Source organism: Sceloporus occidentalis, unplaced genomic scaffold (genome assembly GCF_023333645.1).
Source record: "Sceloporus occidentalis isolate IW3139 unplaced genomic scaffold, rSceOcc1.0.p SCAF_10, whole genome shotgun sequence".
Classification (NCBI taxonomy): Eukaryota; Metazoa; Chordata; class Lepidosauria; order Squamata; family Phrynosomatidae; genus Sceloporus; species Sceloporus occidentalis.
The window spans coordinates 9,067,994-9,089,921 of record NW_028316990.1 but is presented as its reverse complement, the minus strand read 5'-3'; the positions used below and the strand labels follow the sequence as shown (position 1 = coordinate 9,089,921).

The window sequence follows — 21,928 nt, the reverse complement described above, 5'->3', positions numbered from 1 at the left end:
CAAGGGGGGGTTTCTACTAAAGGAAAATCTGAGTGCTATACCTTCAATACCTCACTATGAGGTTCGCCAGGGTAAGACCCCTAGTGACCTGCAGATATTTTTTAACTACAACTTCCATAGTCACTGCCCACTGTCTTTGCCAGGCAGGTCTTATGGGATTTATTGACCAAAACATTGAGAATGCACCAGACGCAGGTCTTCAGAATTGTTTGACACTTCCTGGCCAGGGTTTTCCCTTGTAGGAGACACCTTGCTCTCATAAATCCAAGGAATCATTATGTGGAGGGAACCGGTGGGAATACAACAGAACTTACTTTGGCACAGCCACAAAGATTCACAAGATGACAGCAAGAGGATGCTATCCACATCTGGCTGGCAACAGTGAAATACAAATATCTCTTGCCTAAAGACTACCATCAACTACAAGTCACCGTTTTTAAAAGCACACTCAAATTCCACTGAAATCCATTCCGACTTTTGTTCTAGCGAATTTATGACATGGGCCATGGATTATTTCTATCAATACATTATATGCTCCAGCACTCAATACAAAATGCATCTGTAATAACTTGTTGTATCTCATGATCCAGAGGCAACAAGCCTTTGGAGCTGCCTCAACTTGCCAACCGCCCTAGCAGAGGACTTGATCTTTTGGTACAAGCCTTTCATTCAGCTCCACCGTAAGTCTGTAAACAGCTCTCTGGAGCATTAGTAGATGGCCATTCTTCCGGCACGGCCGCTTGGGGAAGTGGAGAATGGTGGGGGAACACCCCAGTCCCCTATGATTATCCACAGCCCTTTCACATCTAGGTTGACAACTAAACAGTACCTGTTAAGCCATGAAACTCCAGTTGCTGTCTATTCATATTAATAACTCCAGAATCCCCTTTAACCCCAGCAATCTTTTACTATGTTTACATAGCTCCTGTCAGACCAAAGTGCACCTGTCCTGCCTATCCTAGCTTGCTTTCCAACTGTTCATGCTGTGGCTTATAGGAATCTCTTCCAATACCTCACTCTCCTTGGAATGGATTTCAAGCTCCACCTTGATGGAAACCAAGAATTTGCTGTGGGAATCATCCAGACCTTCAAATGCTTCTGGACTGCGACCCCTAGAAGCCACAGCCAGCTTAGCCAATGCTGAGTAATAGCATCTGGAGGGCCACATGATTCCACCTCTGCTTTGAAACCTAACCCTAAGAACAATAAGGAAAACAATGCCCTTCAGTTTTCAACATGGTTTTAGCTGTTTAGCCTCAGTAAAGACTGATTTTAAAAAGTAAGCTCAAATGTTCCAATTCAAATACCTTTCGATCTGGATGTATACTTCTATTCTGGACTGGGTGCTCAGAAGGACTGATTACACAAAATTTCAACACACTTCCCCCAAATGTTATTGCAGTCTTGACAGAAACTGAGTCACTGCAAAGCAGAGTAGGAAGTAAGGCATTTATAAAAAGACTGCTTTGGGGAAAGTTCCCTTGTGTCCTGGGTGCCTGCTTCAAGCAACAACATTGACTAAAACCATTAAGGCGTGTTTTTTTCAACTGTAGTGCACCATACCATTTTTGTTTTACATTTAACAGAACAACGGTAGACAAGGATTTCCAATAAAATGCTGCAGGTATCATGTTTAACTGAAAGGGCATTGCAGGCTTTCCAGCCCACTCCCAGCTCAGTAGCCATAGACATCCAGACCGTATTTGTCCCTGCAGATGGTTGTTAACATATGCAATGGCTTGCTTTCTTTTCTATTACTGCTGCCTGTTCCCTTTGCCATGAAAAGCACATGCCTAAAATCAGTAGTGTTACCTAAAGCAGAACACACACACACACACACAAAACTCTCACATTTTAAATCTGTTTGCAAACCACATCTGGAACAGAATTACAGGAAATAAGCAAAATAATATCCAACCTAGACATATTTACAGGCTATTTGCAGACACAGTCTAATTATACCATTCAAAGAAATACAACTGGTTATATAAACTCTGGCTGACTGAAAAAGGAAAGACTGCTGCTACAGTCCGACTAAGCAGAGGAACGTTTCTTTTCTCAACTAAACAGAATCCGATCACAATATCAAAGACATTCGTTTTTGGAAACGGAATCTGTTCCTTTTATGCTCCAAGTAGCAAACACACTAATATTCTCCAAATTATATTTTCTGAAACAAAATAAAAAGAAAGGTCTGATTTTTTTTCTGCATGCTTGTTTTTGTCTATGCTTCCTTAGCAAACAAAGAGGAAGGAAGGAAGATACTCAGGCTTGCGAGATTCAGAGTAAAGCAATGCTATATATATATATATATATATATATATATATATATATCCCTAACTGTTTGAGATTTTTTATGATTTCAAGATCAGCAAACAGATATATATGCCATCTGCATCAATTCTGAAAGCCCCAATCCTGGCCACGTTATAGGACTGCAATTTAGTATCTGCCTAGAATAGATAGATCACTTTTTATGTCTCTTTACACACAGCTCTCTCATTCCCTCTCCTAGTCTTCGACAGCAAATAGCGTATCTTGCCCTTGCCTTAGACAGGAACTGATATAAAATGCAGTGTCAACCTCAGTTGCAAGAGAAATCCCTCATCTGCACAGCCTGGCCTTGGCAGTTCTCTATATTTAATGCCCAAGCAAAGAACAGCTTCACATGAGATACAAAGTTGCACACCAAAATAATTATTTTAGCAACTATGTGTCTGAATAATGTCATCTGAGTGTGGGAAAGAGGTCCAAGGAGGTCTGCAGCACCATCACTAGTATGTCACTGGGACATTTTATGGTTGTTGTGTGCCTTCCTAGCCATTTCTGATGTATGGCAACCCTAAGGCAAACTTATGTGTTTGCCTTCCTTGCCAAGGTCTGTTCTGATGGCACTGTCTTCTTCTGAGGCTGAGAGAATGTGATTCACCCAAGGGGACCCAGTGGGTTTCCACAGAGATTTGAACCCTGGTTGCCTGGAGCGCTAGGCCAACATTTAAACCACCGCAACACACTGGCTGTGTCTTCTAGTATGTTGTTCATTTAGGACTAATGCTGGTAAACTCTGCCAAAGCAGGAACTATTTCTAGGAGACTCGGTTTGTCTCCCCAGTTATGGGGACAGGGCTGTAAGCGCAGCCACCCAAGACAGCGGCACGGGCCACTCTTCTTTTCTTCTGAGCCCTTCCAGTCAGAAAGACAAGGCAGCCCAAACTCAGCCTGCATAAATGTACCAGCAGTTTTGTTAAGGCAAGCTGGTGTTTGGGACCACAAGTTTAAAAAATCCTGACCACTGGTTATGTTGCTCAGGTTCATGGATGAAGTCCAAAGTATCTGAAGGCCACAAGGTAAAAGCTACTTTAAAGAACAAAGGGAAACATGCTTCCTCTCTGGGAGGAGTAAAATAATATTGGGTTGCACCACAAAAATGCCTAGCAAACTATAAAGTGAGACAATATTCACAAAATGAAAGAACATCTCTGTAATGGGAGAAGCCCAAGGTTGGTAGCCTTGTGGAGGGCTTTCTTCTCACTCTTGACCATACAACAAAGGGACACAAAGAGATCCCCATTCGATCAAAGATTTAACCTGGCTTTATTTTCCTAACCATGCTACTCATTAAATGCAGACAAAAGGCTCCTAGTTGAGGCACAGATTTTCACCCCAACAATGGAAAATGTATTCCCCCCAAAAGTTTGCAGGTTTTGAATCAAAATAGCTTTTTCTATGAGGATTTGCAATCCATCAAAAATCAACATTGGTGTTTTCAGGGGTGGTGTTTTTTCCCTACCAGGAAATGGAACAACTGACAACGTGTTGGGTCCAGAGTTAAAACTTAGCAAGAGCTAAGGGGGAAACTAAGCAGCAAAAACACCTCCTTTTGTCACAGCCGAGACCAACTTCTAGGAATTACAACTACTACAACGTTTTCAATTGCGGGCTGGTCTTGCTCCCAACTTTTCCTGGCTGGCTATTCTGCTGCTCCTATTCCCTTTCTGGAACAATCCCCCCAGAGATGCACTGAGCCACAGAAGACAGTGAGCGATGGGCTCTGAAGGCCGCCTTCCTTGTGACAAGGGAGATCTGTGCTCAAAACCGGAGGAGGAGGGCGAGGGGGGCAGCCGGGCTCCTTCCTGTGCCTGAATATCCAAACAGAGGCCCAACTTTTCTGAGGCGGAGAAGCTGCCCCGAACACACACCGGCCCTTGTGCCCCATGAAGGGGCCGGTTTTCAATCCGCAGGCACACATCCCTCACAAGACAGCTGCTTTCTCTGGGAAAAGGGCAGAGGGCATTAGAGGGCTCAGCTCCTCCAGGCTTCTGCGGAGGGAAGAGAGAGACGATTTGCCTTTCTAAACATGTAATCAATCTGGAAGAGAGAGAGAGAAGGGGGAGGCGGGGAGGTTTTAAATTCTGTGGCGACACACAGCTGCTTTTTATTTCTTGTTTCAGGGGAAAGAAAGGAGGGCAAGCGCAAGAAAAAGGCGAAGAGGCACTGTCCAGATTAAGGAAGAAAAGAGATGCAGCTCAGCCAGCTACGCAGACAGAGAGATAGATATAGAGATATATACACAGTACACACACACAGGGTGAATAATGACCCAGAGATGATGAAATGGGAAATGGCCATTCCCAGGGCAAAGCAATCTTTACGGCAACAAATATCTTATCGTTCTCCCCCCTCCCTCTTTTCCCCCTCCCCATTTCTAATCCTGGACAAACCAACTCTGCTTTTGCAATGCTCCCAGGGCCCTGGCTCTGTCTGCAGTGGCTGAAACCAGGCAATGATGACCCATCGTCCATCAAAGCCTGCACCATCTTGCCACTGCAGCTTCCAATGGCCAATCTTTCCCCACATTTCCAGCCGCATTCCCACATCTCCCCCCCTTCAAAACATACTAGGGCCCTCCGCATCCCTTTGTGCACAAAGGCACCCTTATGGCTTGACGTTGGCCTCCCCAAAACCCTACTCCACAGTTATGCCTTTTAACTTCTGTATACTTCTTACGAAATCTTACAATCTTTCCAATCACTTCAACTGCGTGGTTTTCAACCTGTGCTTTTTAACCTGTGAAGCGCCTTGGGTCCCTTCTGGGAGAAAGGAGACACACAACTGAAGGCAATCAATCAAATAGATAGATACGAGTTTCATGGTTTGACTGAACACTTCTTATTTGTCTATTATGTTTCTTTTTATCCCTAGAAATGTGGGTCTGTCATGCCTTTTTACGGCTGTGTATTTTTAATGTAATTTTATATTGCTTTTATATGATTTTAACCGTGTTAAATTGCATTGCAATGTTTCTGGAGCCTGTGCGCTGCCTGGGGTCCCTTCAGGGAAGAAAGGCAGCATAGAAATGACAGGAAACAAGTAAAGGGTTGGGGGGTTTTATCCCACTTTTCTCCCAAGGCTGGGACCCAAAGCGGCCAAAGAACACCATCCCTATCTCGACTTTGTGCAACCAACTGGGCTCCGACTCACAGGCCTTGAGCAGACACTACTCAGAGGAGGGGGCTACTCTTGGGCCAATGAAACGGACCAGGAGCCAATGGCCCTGGGTTTGCACCCCCCCCCCCGTGTCGCCCCAAAACACCTCTTTTTCTTCATGCGTAGAAGGGTGCTTCCTGGGCCTGAAACCACCATCACTTCCTCTCTCTTTCTCTCTCTACCTTCACATTAAAGCAACACTAGACAGTTGGGGGTGTCATTTACAAAGCCCCTCCTCACCATCAACAGCAACAACAACAACAACAGATAAATAAAAGCAACCTCCCAGAAACCTTGACTCTAATTCTGAGTTCAGCAGCCCTTCTTTCCTTCCAGCACCAAGCTTTGCACAACAACACATCTCAGCTCAACCCCCAAAGCCTTGGGCTTGCTGTCTGGAGGTTGAAGGCAGTTCCTTGGCCTGCCTCTCCGCAATCCCTGCCAAGGAGTCTGGCACCCCAAAAGTCTCCCTCATCCTCACACACACACACACACACGTGTGTGTATAAATCACAAACATGCAAATAAGCATAAGGGAAGGGGTGCCCTGAAAACCTCGCCCACAGCCATCTATCTACACACACACAAACACACATAGAACACACAGAGACAGACACACACACCAGGGAGGTCAAAAGTCTCACCCACACACGCACATATATAAACACATATACACACACACACACACGTATAAAGACCATGGAGGCTGCACCCCAAAAGTCACACGCCCCCTCCTGAGGAAAAGCCGCCTGGAAGCCATGCTCAAGCTCCCCCATTCCAGAGCCCTCACAGCCAGAGAGAGACCCCCAGGCAGAAAACACACACACCCCAACAACCTTCACAACCACACACACACAACCCCCTCCTGAAACGTTACCACCTCGAACCCGTTTCAGACACCGACCCACTTAGGAAGCTCTCTCTCTCTCTCTCTCACAGGGACACCCCAGCAAGCCCCCCAAAAACACCGCGTACACACACACCACACTCGCCCCTCCTGACAAGCCCAGAGACAGGGCGCCCCAGGAAGCCCCCTCCCCAAAAGACCCTCTCCTGGGGAAAGGGTCCTTAGCACCCAAGGCAGACAGGGGCGCCTCAGGAAGACGAGGGGGCTCCAAGGCCCCTGGCAGACCCCCGAAACAGACCCAAAGCCCCCCGAGAAGCGAGCAGGCCCACACCGACCTTCCTCCTCTTCCTCCCGCGCGGCCTGCCTTTGCTCGGCCCTCCTTCCTTCCCTGCTTGCCTGCCTACCGCCCGCCGGCCCCTCGAGGCCGGGCGGCGGGCGGATCGGCGAAGCGAGGGCCTCTCCTCCTCCTCGGTGCTCCTCTCCGCCTCAACACCTCCGGCGTCGCCTCCTCCGCGCCGCCCGCTCCATCGCCGCCTCCTCCTCCTCCTCGTCCCCCAGCCGACTACCGACTACTCCGACCGCGCTGAGGCTGCGCTCGGTTCGGCTTGGCTCCCCTTCCTCCGCCGCCGCTCCTTCTTCTCCTCTCGGCCTTTCCCGGTTCAGCAGCGCCGCTTCCTCCCTTCGTTCCTCCGTCCCTCGCCGAACCCTCGCCAGAGACGAGCCTCCCCATTGGCCCGATGAGACGCCGCTCCTCATTGGCTGGATCCACACCGGAAAGGGAGGGGGGAAAAAGAGGGAGGGTTCTGCTAGTGCTGCTGCCGCAGCCGCAGTAGCCGCCATGGCGGTGACGCAACCGCGCACGTGACGTATCCCAACAACGGGGGGAGGGGCTTAGGGAAGAAGCAGCAGCAGCGAAGGAGGAGCCTGTGATTGGGCGAGCGGGTTTGGAGCGCGTGATCGTCGTCACGTGACACACACATAGAGGACTTGAAGCCCCGCCCCCTTTTCCCTTCTCCTCCTCCTCTTCTTCAGCCCCCCTCCCTTACCCGCCTCTTGTTGCCATGGGCAACCGGTCTGAGGCCTATCTCTTGAAGTTTAATAACAGTAAAATGATGAACCATAGATAGAGAGATAGACTGACAGACAGATAGATAGATGATAATTAGATATTAGATACTCTATTAGATATTTCATTTATTTAGAGTATTCTGTAATTAGGAAGGTAATTAGATAGTGCCAACTTGTGAAGCCCCACTGGCTTCTTCATGAGGTAAAAAAGGTCTTATTGTTGGCGACCCTCACCTGGGGCTTTCTTGGCAAGATTTGTTCAGAGGAGGGTTGCCATTGCTATCTTGAGGCTGAGAGAACGTGACTTGACCAAGGTTGCTCAGTGGGTTTTACCACAGCAGAGCCAGGATTCAAACCCTGGTCTCCCAGAGTCCTAGCCTGACGCTCAAACCGCAATGCCACACAGGCGGCTCCCTGTTAAAAATCACACAGGAGAATAAAAATATACTACCAAATAAAAGAAAAATAATATAATAATAATAATAATTTATTTATAGCCCGCCCAATCGCAAGGAATCCAGGCAGATTACAGCAATAAAAATACAGAGGATACAATAAAATTAGATTAAAGAGTGTGACATAAGTCACAGAATTCACAGCTAGACCTGATGGAAATGTTAAAGGAAGACATTCTTCCTGGTGCTTCACCATCTGAAGATGCCAAAGTCACAGATGCTGGCGAAACGTCAGGAAGAAACTCTTCTAGAACATGGCCATTCTGAAAAGCCCACAAAAAATTATGGATGCCGGCCATGAGAGCCTTCGACTTCACATGAGAAAACCCACTTCATCAGGCACTGCTTTCTCTTAGATACTGTGTGTTAGCAAATACGAATGTAGATAGACTGGGGTCTGTAAAGGCTTGGACCAATGAACATGAAATACAAGAAATACACTCTTGACACAATTCTCTCTGAAGCTGGCATTTATTCAGAATAAGGACTGTGATCATTTGCAGCTGAAGTAATAGCTGACCCTACCATTCCCCAGCCTCACTCTGCAGGTTTAGCACTTGCAGTGTATCTCTAATTATGTTTGGTTTCAGCTGTAGGTATTTGGATGTAGGATGATGGCATCCGTGACAGGAAAACATATTTTATTCACAGTGGCACAGCGTTCTAAAATAAAACTGGCTTTTGCTTGAGGACATACTGTCTTGATAATGAGGCAAGATAATTACAAACCCTGAAAGAAAGGTGGACGGAATAGTGCTAATGTCCTATGCTCCAGTCAGAAAGTGCCCCAGGAAACAGGTGGTTGGCGTCCAAGAGCTGTTGGGTCATTAATCCAGTTCAGGCCATTCACAATTTATCCAAACAAGATTAAGGGAGAAACAAGAGGGTGGCCACAATCATTACATCAAGTGAGTAGTCCAGAAAGGCAAAGCAAGGAGTAAAACAGAGTCCTACATCACAGCCAGTCCACAGTCAAGAAAGATGAATGGTGAAGAATAGTGCCAGTCACCAAGTTAGAATGGTTGCAAACGAAAATGACACCAGGAAGGTGCTGGGAGATTGATAGACAAATGTCTCTAAACACCAGGTGTTTACTTAGTCAGAATCAATGTAATCTCTTGTTATCCCTTTCATGGTCTGCAAAGGATGGCAGTCTTCACAGTCTTCCACCTTCTGCTGCGGAGCAGGGCCCCTCCATGGCCTCAGCCATCCTTGGATTTGGAGAGGCCACAAAATCAGGAGCTACACATTCATGGACATCTGAGTCTGAATCATACAACTCAAAAGGATGAGTTATGATAGCTCATGTTATTGAAAAGCAGGCTACCTGATATTCAGGCAAAAAACAACCACAACAAAAGACGCACAAAGCCAACCCTATCCGTGTCTACTTGGTAATAAATCCTGCTGCTTCCAAGTAAGGAGGCAGACTTACTTTAAATGATCGGTTAATAATGACAACGGACCCACCTTGGAGTTGCGTATAGCTGTAGGATTCAATTGAGTACATGGCTACCTCTTGCACAGTTTTGATTGTCATTCTGCTTGTCACCTGGCGCATACCTGTAGGCACACAAAGTGGAGTAATGTGCAAAAGCACCATTGCAATACATTATTATCACAGATAAACAGTTTCCTGCAGATAGCTAAGTGCCTCAGTGTTTATTTTCGAAGCAGGAAGCATTGACTGTGTTATGATCTCTTATGTCAATCTGTGTTGGTTGGTTTGGACACCGTACACTGTCTGTCTTTCTCTCTTTTTTTACTTGATTTTTAAAACTCTCTTCAGTCCCCAGGCGCATACTTTGCAGTACTGGCAAGATCACTGATGTCAGCAGGAAGTCTAGCCATAGCAAACTTTTAAATTTAAATTGTTTTAATTGTACTTTTTGTTTGTTTGTTTGTTTTTTAATTGCTGTGAAGCCGCTCTGAGTCCCAGTCCTGGGAAAAGAGTGGGATATAAATAAATAAATAAATAAATAAATAAATTAGCAAACATTAGGTTTCGTCATTCTGAAACCTTCCTCACCTAAGCGGCTTCAAATCCTAAAACTTCTACTTTTGCAGAATCGTGGCATAATTGTACGAACTGTACTCTGCCCTCCTTGTTCTGTATTGATTTGGGTCAGATTTTAAAACCATTAGATTTCCAGAGTGCATTGATCTAACAAATCAGGAATTGAAGAGGGTGAGCTTTTGAATTAAGATAGGAAGCCACTACAACTAGATTTTAGGACTATGTGTGAATTGGTTCCCATTGCAAGACTGTTGCAGTTAATTGTTTTCCTTCACTAGCTTCCTCCAACAGCATCAAAATCTCTGTCAAAACCCTGCCTTTGCCCTCTGCTATTTTTCAGTGATGTCATACCTGGACTCTGTCCCAGTAAAGCAAGCCTTGTTCAGCCTGTATCTGTGTTCGCCGAATACTGGATGTGTTCCCAAAAGAAACCTGATTACCAAAGGGCAGCCAATGAAGTCCCCTTTCTCTCAAGGTGACATTTCATACATGCGAAGGGTGGACAGTAACACTTGCAATTATGCAATCTGGATGAAATATATTGTTGTTGCTATGTGCCTTCCGTTGTTTCTGCCTTATGGCAAGCCCATCACAGTGTTTTCTTGTCAAGTTTCTTCAGAGGGGGTTTGCCATTCCCTTCCTCTGAGGCTGAGAAAGTGTGACTTGCACAAGGTAACCCAGTCTGTTTCTGTGGCCAAGTCAGGATTCGAACCCTGGTCTCCCAGTCATGGTCCAACACTCAAACCACTACACCACACTGGCTCTTAGTATATGTATAAAATATATACATATATAAATATATACATATGTGTGTGTGTATACACACACGACAGCCAACAAAGTATAGTGGTTTGAGCATTGATCTACAACTCTGGAGACCAGGATTTGATTCCATGCTCAGCCATGGAAACCTACACTCTCAGCCCCAGAAAACCTTGTGATAGGTCCACCTTAAGGTTGACCTGAAGTCACAGAACAATAAATACATACGATACAATCTGAAGAGAGTATATACACACACATATGAGATATACTGTGTGTGTGTGTGTGTGTGTTTATACACAATATGAAATATATACAAAGCAGGCTCTTTGCTCGGTTAGAAAGTCTGAGAAGTGCCAGAGGAAAAGCAGTTAACATCCTGGGTGTGTCTCTCGCGAAGATGGCTGTTGAGATGCATTGCTAGCAGAAGGAAGAGTTTTGCAACCCTATTGTTGTTTGTGCGGCTGTTGCTATGTTCCCTCCAGAGAAAGGAACAATTTAGTCAGGGAAGAAACACCGGCCTGATTTCTGTCGGTGAAACTGAGAAAGCCTTGGAGCCTGACAGGCCTGTTCTGGGAGCAGAACTGTGTGTGCTCTAACACTCCTCTGAATATAACTCCATAACTCCAAGGTGACACCAGTGATCTTCTGACCGTAGCTCATTCAACAAGGGTCCCCCCCACTCTTCTCTGTTGCACAACTATTAAGAAGCGCATCCTGCTTATCCGCCCTGAGTCTGTTTTTCTGCAATGTGAATCCCATGTTTTTTTCCCCTGTTGTTTGGAGAAGCCTGGAAGGGATCAAAGGTAGGTAGGTGTGTACAGGTTCAAAAAGAGTTTCTGAATGAAGCTAACACCCTTTTAATGAGGCTGGAAAGTCCCGCATGCAAATGTGAAGCTTATTACACCCAGATTTGGAGGCAGATTGAATATATGCCTCTCACCATGCTGAACCCTACCCCCTTCCTGCATAGCTTTTTGTGACCATGCTCTGTTCTCAGCGTTGTCTTTTATTTCTATAAGACTGATTAGTTGCTTTCAGATTTTTCTGGGCCTGTTCGCTATTGTAAGTATCTTGTAAGAAGTCTGACTTAAAATGGTATAACAATAACAATGGTAGAATTAACAGACACGGCTGTGTTAATCTGGAATTTCGGTATGCAAAGGGATCTTGCACCACCTCTAAATATATGCAACAGATCGCACCTGATCCTGGTAGCTAAGCAGGGTCAGCCCTGGTTAGGACTTGGATGTGAAGCCACCAACCAATACCCCTGTGTTTCAGGGGAAGGAACTGGAAAAACCACCTCTGAGGCTTCCTTGCCTAAGAAACCCAATTAAATTAATAGGATCCCCAAAAGTTGACAGGCAGTTTGAAGGCACATACCATCACCAGCTGCAGAAATAATGCAGTTGACACCACTTTAACAGCTGTGGTGTGATGCTATGGGATCCTGGGATTTGTAGTTTACTGTGGCAACAGAGTTTCCTGACAAAGATAGCTCACTAAATTACAAATCTCAGGATCCTATTGCATTGAGCCGTGGCAGTTAAAGCAGTGTCAAGCTGCATTAATTCTGCAGTGCAGATGCAGCCCTAGTCGTCTTCTGATTTCTTCACTGCAGTCTCCATTCTGTTTAATGTCTGAGGGCTTGTCTACACTGGTGAAAAATGCCATACTTACTCCAAAGCCGGTGCTGGCTGTCCTGATGATGTTTGGCTACTTCCATGGAGGACTCTGGAGACCAGGGTTCGAAGCCCACTAGGTGACCCTAGATAAGTCACACTCTCTCAGTCTCATGGGAAGGCAAAGGCGACCCCCCTACATAATAGGGTCGCCATAAGTCAGAAACAACTTAAAGGCACACAACAACAAAGAAAGTCCCTCTGTTAGGGCTTTCTCCTTGTCTTACCATATTAAAAAAATATGAGACTCCACAATCATGGTCTCAAGCCAGCTGGCTTTCTGTTTAATGGGTTTACAAGTAATCTCAGGCTGATGAAATAGTTGCAGACCATTGGCTAGGTATCTTGCATAGCAGCACATTTATGGATGACGAGGTTATGAAAAGCAATAGTGGTTAAACCTGGTTAAAGTCCAGAATAGCACCGTAACCGGTTTCTGTGTATTTCATCAGCTGCTGTGTCAAGCTTTCCAAGTCACTGGGGAGCTGGCTGAACCATTTTGCAAATGGAGCTGGGGGAAATCTCCACCTGTTCACCTGAATGGGAGCATTTATTTAGCTACAGCAAGATGATTATTACAGGGAGATAACTTCCAGCAGGGCTATCTGCACTGCAGAAATAATCCAGACTGACACCACTTTAACTGCCTTCAGTCAGTCAGCTCTGGAGCCACAATAAACTACAATTCCCAGGATTCCCCAGCACTGGGCCAGGGGAGTTGAAGTGGTCTCAAACTGGATTATTTCTGCAGTGTGTTTTGGACCAATGAGAGGAAACTGATAATCTCTCTCTCTTGGTCCAAAACACACAGCAGAAATAATCCAGTTTGAGACCACTTCAACTCCCCTGGCCCAGTGCTGGGGAATCCTGGGAATTGTAGTTGATTGTATACAATTTATCAGTCTTGTCATAGTACAATCTCTCTCTCTCTCTCTTCACACACACAAATGGAGCTGGGGGAAATCTCCACCTGTTCACCTGAATGGGAGCATTTATTTATAATTGTATAATTTATCAGTCTTGTCATAGTATATATATGTATATCACTCTCTCTCACATACACATAAATAATGAAATAAACTAATTATATATATATATATATATATATATATATATACATATATATATATATCTATATATCACACAGTATTTATCAGTTTTCTGATTTGATGTATATACTGATACACTATATATATGTGTTTTATATATATATGCATATAGTGTATATATGTATGTATATATAGTGTATGTATATAGTATACACTATATATATATATAGACACACACTATATACATGTATTCTATAGATATATAGCATACCTTAACATATATATACACACACACACACACAATGTTCATTTTAAATGTTTCAGAAGCGATTCTTGTAAGGAAGGGCCCCTGAATGTTTATCAGTTTTCTTATTTATATACTTGTGTTTGTGTGTAAAAGAATCACTTCTTAAACTTTTGAAATAAATCTCTCTCTCTCTCCATATATGGTGCTTTGGAGGAATATATATAAATATATTATTATTATTCCATATATATATATATATGGAAAGGAATAATACATACATACGATACTATATATATATATATATATATACACCATATATATATATATATATATAGAGAGAGAGAGAGAGAGAGAGAGTGTTATATTATATATATATGTGTGTGTGTGTAAATATTTATAATTATATGTATATATGTAATTAAGTAATTAAATATACACACACAGAGTGCTATGGAATATGTATGGGTATGTATATGAATGTGTGTGTGTATATATACAGTATATATATATATATATATATATATATATAATAGGGGTGTGTGTGTGTGTGTATATATATATATATATATACACACACACATTCATATCCATATCCATACATATTCCATATACAGTATATATATGTTTCCATAGTTGTATTTTAAATGTTTCAGCAGGGATTATTCCTGTCAGGATGGAAGGGCCTCTGAGGGAGGGAGGGAGGGAGGGGCGGCGGCGGCCATCTTGAGCTTGGGGGCGGGGCCTAGCGGCGGAGGTCGGCCATCTTGAGAGCGGGCGAGAGGCGGCAGGCGTCGTTGATTGGGCGCCAGCAGCCAAGATGGCGGCGCCCGCCTGGCCTTCCTCCCCGGGGCGCTGCCTGCTTCTCCTCCTGGTCCTCCGTTAGAGGCCCCGGGGCGCCTGGCAGGATGACCGGGGCGGCTTCGCTGATGGCGCTCCTCCGGAGGAGCCGCTTGGCGTTGCTGCGGAGGAGGCTGCCAGGAGCAGGAGGGCTTCTCGGGGGCCCTACGCTCCGAAAAGGCCTGGGAGGCAGAGCAGCAGCAGGAGGAGGAGGAGGAGGAGGAGGAGGCCTTGAGGTAGGGCCTTCGCCGTTGTAGGAATAAGAGCAAGCGATCGTGGAGGCGAGGAAGGGCAGGGCTTGCCCATAGGGAGAGACTGGCAGTCCCTGGCTCATAGAGGTACATTGGGAATCATTGGGGAATGCTTGCCCCTAGAGATGCATAGCAACCCTCTCCAGTGATTCCCTATCTATGGCCAAGTATGGTCTCTCTATGAGCAGATGTTGCCCAAGGATCCCCTGCCTATAGACAGGCATTGCGAAACATGCCCAGCGGGTCCATGGCTTCTGTGGAGCATCTCAGACTAGTATCTAGGTAGATTGGGGACTGGAATCTCTGGTGATAAGTAGCTTTGCATAGCGCTGTCTCCTTTCCAGGTTCCTTCTGTTCTTCCCTGTGACTAGTCTTGCCTGAAGCTAAAAGCTCCTGTTTCCTCTCCTCAGAGCCTTCTGGCACAAATGCTTTCCCCCGCATCTGGACAACTTGCGCAGTCTGTAGCAAAAAGGCAGTTTGCTCCCTTCTACCTCTGGAAACTTCTGGGTGAGTAAAGGAAATTTCCTCTCTCTTGACAACAAATGTCATAGAATCCTAGAGTTGGAAGAGACCCCAAGAAGGGCCCTGATCCAGCCCAACCCCCTTCTTCTGCCATGCAGGAACTCTCCATCAAAGCATCCCCATTGACAGGTGGCCATCCAGCCTCTGTTTAAAGACTTCCAAGGAAGTGTGTTCCACTGTCAAACAGCCCTTACTGTCAGGAAGTTCCTCCGAATGTTGAGGTGAATCTATTTCCTGGAGCTTGCATCCATTGCTCCATTGGGTCCTAGTCTCTGGAGCAGCAGAAAACAAGCTTGCTCCCTCCTCAATATGACATCCTTCAAGTATTTAAACAGGACTATCATATCACCTCTTACCCTTCTCCAGGCTAAACATCCCCAGCTCCCTAAGTCCTTCCTCGTAGGGCTTCATGGTTTCCAGACCCTTCACCATTTTAGTCGCCTTCCTTTGGACACATGGCTCCAGTTTCTCAATGTCCTTTTTGAATTGTGGTGCCCAGAACTGGATTCCAGGTGGGGCCTGACCAGAGCAGAATAGAGTGGCACTATTACTTCTCTTGATCTAGACACTAGACCTCTATTGATGCAGCCTAAAATCACATTGGCCTTGTTAGCTGCCGCATCGCATTGTTGACTCATGGTGTATTTCCTGTGTAGCTTGTTTTTGTCACATCAGTGACCAAAATATTGGTCATAACTGTCTTCCGTCTGCCCCTTTCCCCATTCAACATTATTGTATTTTCAAGTGTGTCGCTTCCTCTGTTACTCACAGCGGAAATCCTTAACTCAGAATGCAGTGGGAAAATTAATCCCCGTTTCCAAAGGCATACAGATGGAATGGCTCCTGTTAGGTGACAGAGGAGTCTGATGGAGCTGGTCTTCTTCAGCAATGTTGTTGGATTGTGCCAGTTCCATCTCTCTGCCAAAGTGGAGCAGTTCAGCAATTATAAACCACAAGTTGTATAATAAAACCATGAGAACTAGGAACCTTGTTCATATTCAAACTAGAGCCGAGATACCTGAAGACTCTACCTCTGCCCTGGACAGCATACATGAGAGAGTCTCACAACCTAACTCTACGTTGTTGTTTTTATAGGGAATACTTGCTATTTTTCTACATCTGGTTCTCGCCACAATGGCGGCGGCAGTGGCGGATCCAAAGGGAAATCCCCAGAGGAAGATGAGGGTAAGTACAAATTATATTTCTGCTGTTCTCTGCCCTGTCAGGAATTACTCTGCAAGCAACCCCCTCCCCCCCAGAATTGTGCAGACTCCTGTTTGTGTCCACTAACATCATAGTGCAATTGTTACATGGAGTAGAGTGACTTACATGACAGACTCCATATGCTATCTTCTTCAGTGGGGAGGAAGGTGGGGAACTATTTAATAGAATCGTAGAAGTGGAAGGAACTGCAAGAGCCACCTAGTTCAAGCCCCTGCTATGCAGGGATACTCATCTAAAGCCCTGCAGAGAGAGAGCCATTCAACCCCTCTTGAAAGATCTTTAAAGAAGGAGAGTCCATCATCCTCTGAGGCAGGCTAGTCTGCTGTTGAAGAGCTCCTACCATCTGCTCAACAAGCTTGCTCCATCTTCCACCTGATGGCCCTTCAGATATTTGAAGATGACTGTCATGTCATCTTTCAAGTCTTCTCTTCTCCAAATTAAACATACCCAGCTCCCTAAATTGTTCCTCATAGGATTTGGTGCTTTCAGACCTTTGGTAATCCTGGCAACCCTTCTCTTCACATGTTCCAGCTTGAAACACTGGGTGAAGCTCAGTCATTTTTACCCCGAAACAAGTGTGTTACTTCTTGCTTTGCTGAGTTTGTTTGAATGTATAAACATTTATGTATTTCATGGACTAGAATGATGCAAAAGCGAGTATTAAATTGGTGCTATGTTTTGGGGTAAAACCTTTGGCTGGGGAATGCTTTATTGATTCAAGTGAAGCTTCTAAGGGCCTTCACATAAATAATATTCTTGGCGAGTTTGTCTTTTTTGAGAACCTAACATTTTGGGAGTATTTTGGCCTTGCTGCCACACAGGCTTCTGCTCTGGTAGTTTTGGATAACCATGGGAATGTGATGATGGATTGGAGAGGCCTGTGCTGCTGGAGATAGTTAAACATAAGTTTTAAAGCTTAATAGATGTTAGCTCAGTAACTGGTGTGTGTCGAAGGAGAACTTGCTGTTTACAAAATGAATGATTAATTAGAAAAATAGCTTACATAGGTGATTGGGGTAGAGATATTTTGGGTTTTGTTTTAAGAGTCACGTGCATTTGTTTAATTATCCATCCATGCATTATCTTATTAAAACATTTCGTCCGTCATGCACTAGGGCATGCTATTTAGGATATTTTAGTCCTTCAATCTGAAGACTGTGGTCAGAAGATACCTCACAACTACCACAATGCACGGCTGTTTCTTTTAATCCTGGTACATGAGAGTTTAAGCCCTTTTCTTTAATTGTAAAACCGCTCTGGATTGATGCAGAAGTGTGGATTTTGGCCTGATCTGTGTAAGCAGCATAGCGAGGCAGCAGAATGAGCAATACCACTTCAGATTGTGGGCAGGATCTCACACTGGAAGTGGGGGGACTTTCTTACTTTAAAAATCCTCTGTAGATAGCACACCAGCACAGCAGACAGTAGGCTGGGTTAGAAACCTTGTTCTAGAGCTGTTAGTCTTCTGTTTGCAGTGAGTTTTTGGATCAGGAACATTCAAAACTCATTTCTCCTATCCATGGTACACAGTGTTTCAGTCTATTTTCAGTTCTTCTACTTCACTTTCCTGCATCCATAGAACTCCCCAGTGTATACCAGCAAGTAACACACAAAGACACAGAGAGCAGCCAGAAGCACCTAAGTATTCTACTGAGAGGCCATTGGCGCTTTATGGGCATGCAGAAAGCAGGCTGAATGTCCCTGTGCCAGTTTGGACTCTGTTGCAAAACTGAAAAAACTGTGTGTGTGTACAGCTGCGTTTTCCACTGGGATGAGGCTCCTTTAAAATTTGCTCCACTGAGCTATAAAAAGATCACAAAGGCCTCCCACACAGATGCTTGGTTTCAGAGTTGCTTGTTTTTTTCACACAGCCTGCATTTTGAGTCTGAGCTGACCTGACAGTGGCCCCAAGTTTAACATGTCTCCCTTGGAGCTTTCAGCAAGTTCTCATGGATGAAGCTAAGCAGCCGCAGTGGCTCGCTTCCCCCTCCCCCACATTTTCCTTCCACTTTCCTTGCTGTAATTTACTCTGAGTTTTAAAGGAGAGGCTTGTCCTTCCATCAGAGATGTGTGTGCATGGATCCCGGTGCTGAGTGACTAGAAGAGAGGTTCTGGCCCAGCAGTAGCAGCAGGTTTGTGCTTCTGCTGCCTTGCGACTGCAAACTCCTAGTACTGCTCCTGTGACCTATATCGATAAAGGTGTTAGAAACACCCCAGGTGAGGTACCTCCTGTTCTTTTAGCTGCATAAACTCAGCTGCTGCAGATGCCTAGCTCTTCAGTTCTGTGCCCAAAGGACATTTTGGACAAGACTTGTGTGACCTGGAACCTAGGATAAACAAGCCACCTCCAGGTGGCTCTGATGGCCACAAAAACTAAATTCATAGGTATAGGATGGGGGATACAAGGATCAGTACTACATGTGAAAAGGACCTCATGCATATTGTTGATTATAAATTGAACATGAGCCAGCAGCGTAATGCTGCTGCAAAAAAGGTGGATGCTGTTTTCCTGCATTTGGACTCAATGGCCCATGAGCCCACTTCCAATTCTACTATTCTAGGAAATGGATGTGGCAATGGCACTTAGCAAAGAGAGATCTTGGCTTTGTAATCTGTAAACAGGTGAGCAAGAAGTATTTTAGCTGACCATCACAGTGTAGACTCCAGTTCACCTGTTGAGTATTTACATTAGAGCAGGATTGGAGTCACTGGCCCAAATCCTACTTGTAGTCCTGACTGAAGTAGACTAGTTGACTCAATATGATTTACGTAAGTAGTGGCTCACCTCTTAACAGTTAATTCAGTGTGTCTATACTAGTTAGTACTACTAGAAAGATTCAGGACTCTGTCAGCCTTAACCAAAGACTTCTGTGAAGGAAAAAAATAATCTCATTTGCCAGGGAGAGCTGTACAAACAACACAAGATCTTTCACAGAAGCTCCTCCTCAAAGCCCATGCTTTGGGTGTTTGAAAAGAAACACAAACTATCTGTATGAAGCCTCCTGGCCAGAAGGTGCAAGGGGGTCTCAAGCCTGTGTCAGCCATGGCCCTCCCCCTCCGGATGATGGATGGGTAAGTTGACTTTGAAAGGTGGAAGCCTCCTCTGTGTCTTGGGGGAAAGATCATCCCAGCAGTAATTATTTACGAAGAGTTCTGCAGCCTGTCATTGCAGCCTTTGCAAGCTTTTAATCATGGAGTTCAGGTTTGGGGTTAATGGCAAATCATTTCTTCATGAAGGCTTCCTGAGGCTGAAAAGGGTCCCACAGCTGCTGCTTGGAGTGGCTGTTCCAGCGAGTGCATGACTTATTTATGGGATGTTTAGTGTGGCAGCTTCTGCGGCATTGATGAGGCACGCAGCCCCTTGACAAAAATGGCTGCCTCTGCTGGTAGCCCAGTGGAGCTGGGTGACGGAGGCCCTGAGCAATCAGCAAGGACAGACAGCGGAGGTGGGCAAAAGGGGGAGCAGTGGAAGACCTCTTCTGCCATCTTTGTCAAGGTCAGGTGTGTTGCCAGCCAGTTTCAATGTGCCAATCTTAGAATTTTGACTTCTTCAGGAGACTCAGGTGAAGTGGGCAGCCCTTTGCTCAGATCACAGGATGCATGGAGCACACCTGTTTGGTTCCCTCTGAAACATAGGCACGAGAAATACTTGATCAGGATTGCCTCTCTGTCAGTGAGAGACTTGCAAAAAAAAAGGAGGCTGTTCAGACCCACTGCTTTGCCAGTGTGGATCCAAAGAGTGTGTTGAGCGCTGAGCCACCTGCCAGGCAGGTTGTTGTTGTGTGTGCCTTCAAGTTGTTTCCAACTTATGCTGAATCTACCATGGGGTTTTCTTGGCAAGGTTTCTTCAGAGAGACTTTGCCTTTGCCTCCCTTTGAGGCTGAGAGAGTCTAAGTTGCCTAAGGTTGCCCAATGGCTTTCTATGGCCAAGCGGGGTTTTGAACCCTGCTCTCCACAGTCCTAGTCCAGTACTCAGACCGCTACTTCATGTTGGCTCTGCCAGCCAGTGCTAGACAAAAAAATATTCAGATACACTTCCAAAAGTCTCTTAAGCTTGCTGGTGAGGAAGTTAATAAACCTACTCAGGAAGAATTTGAGCTTGACGTATGCAACGTACTTCAGGGAAAATTCAAGACCATAGTATGTTACTGGTGATGCTTTATAAGTATTTGACTAAAAATGGTGAAGGAGTTCAAGTTTCACAGAGCTGGTCATCTGACAAAATGAACATTGGGAGCCAAATAAAGTTTAGATTTTGTTTTGGATTGTAGTCTTGGTGGTTTCTAAAAAGAAGTGAGTAGTCTACTGTGGGCCAAAAGAAAGCAGTCAATTCCTGGTGGTAATCTGAAATATCAAGCTTGGTTCTGTTATAGGCTGCCTGTTGCCAAACAGAAATATATTTCCTGGAGAACAGTAATGTAAGTGCATCCCTGGACTATATCTTAGAGGCCATCCCTTCCCACATGGTTGAGTGAGAAGGGCAGTGGGAGGTTTTCTTGCATTTGGGATGTATTTTCACCTATATATTGTAGGAATTTTTCTTTCTCCCTCTCCTCACATTCTATTTATTTTTTCAGCAACGCCTTTTTCTCTCATCCAAAGACTATAGGGTGCTTGTTTGTAGCTCTGTGATGGATTTGCTCATTGTTCCATCACTGAGCCTTTCTGATAATAGACAACTGTGACATGGTAGCAGTGAACAAAAGAGGAGGAGGGAAGGCACAGTTCCCAATTTGTTCTTGTTTGGGAAATGGTGGCTTTATCTGAAAGATCCATTTCCCCCCTTAAGGGGCTCTTGGAAACTCAAGCCAGAGCAAGCCCTGAGTGAAATATGATACCAGACATCTGATCAACAGCCTTCTCAGAACTGTGGATGCAGCTGGATCTCTGCACCTCAGAGTGTGTGTGTGTGCGCACACACGTGTGCATGTATCGGGTTCAACTGGTGGTGCTCTCTGATAAATGCCTTTGTTAACCAATTTGTGAATAAATCTAATCTGGGCTGAAATAGATAGTTTTCCCCCAACAAAACAGCTGTAATTTATTTGGGAGCTCAAATTAATGACACTGATAGCAGGGTGTGCTGCTTGCAGGTTTGGGCAGCATTTGCAAAAAAATTAGGTGTGATGAGTTTGTGTCATGAAACAAGAGCTACAGTCTAAAACAACTGTGGACATTTTAATCCTTCACACTTCTAGAAAAGTGAACTTTTGGGGTCTTCTAGCATATGCTGAGCATGTGCTGATGGATAGTGTCCTACAGCTGTAGCAATACATTTTCCAGGCCTTAAAACCCAGTGAAGGGACTAAGAACACTGGAAGGAAGGACTCCAGGCTGCTCAGTGTGGAGGAAGATGCACAGAAGATGCAAGCAGTCAAGGGCTGCCATTCAAAGGAATGTAGGAGTTCTTTTTGTTTCTGTCCCCCAAATGAATGCAAGTTAGACCAGAGCTGTCATGCTTAAGAAAGGGTCTTCTGC

General features: G+C 45.0%; 2 protein-coding genes across 6 annotated transcripts in view; one reads left to right on the top strand and one right to left on the bottom strand.

The window, feature by feature from the left end:
* Positions 1-7,057, bottom strand: part of ANKRD11 (ankyrin repeat domain 11) — a 173,260-nt gene extending 166,203 nt beyond the window's left edge. For both annotated transcript variants that reach the window (XM_089477103.1, XM_089477104.1), the window contains exon 1: positions 6,669-7,057. The gene's annotated coding sequence lies outside the window, so the exon portion shown is untranslated. The remainder of the gene's footprint in view (positions 1-6,668) is intronic.
* Positions 7,058-10,327: 3,270 nt separating this feature from the next.
* SPG7 (SPG7 matrix AAA peptidase subunit, paraplegin) overlaps positions 10,328-21,928 on the top strand; it is a 30,797-nt gene continuing 19,196 nt past the window's right edge. Inside the window, exons 1-3 of one of the 4 annotated variants that reach the window (XM_089539651.1) lie at positions 10,328-10,348; positions 15,115-15,211; positions 16,322-16,411. In XM_089539651.1, coding sequence (XP_089395777.1) covers positions 15,130-15,211; positions 16,322-16,411 — 172 coding nt within the window. In that variant the 5' untranslated portion in view covers positions 10,328-10,348; positions 15,115-15,129. Of the gene's footprint in view, positions 10,349-14,404; positions 14,690-14,738; positions 14,792-15,114; positions 15,212-16,321; positions 16,412-21,928 lie in introns of those variants that run through there. The other 3 variants (XM_089539652.1, XM_089539648.1, XM_089539650.1) reach the window with 3 other exon arrangements.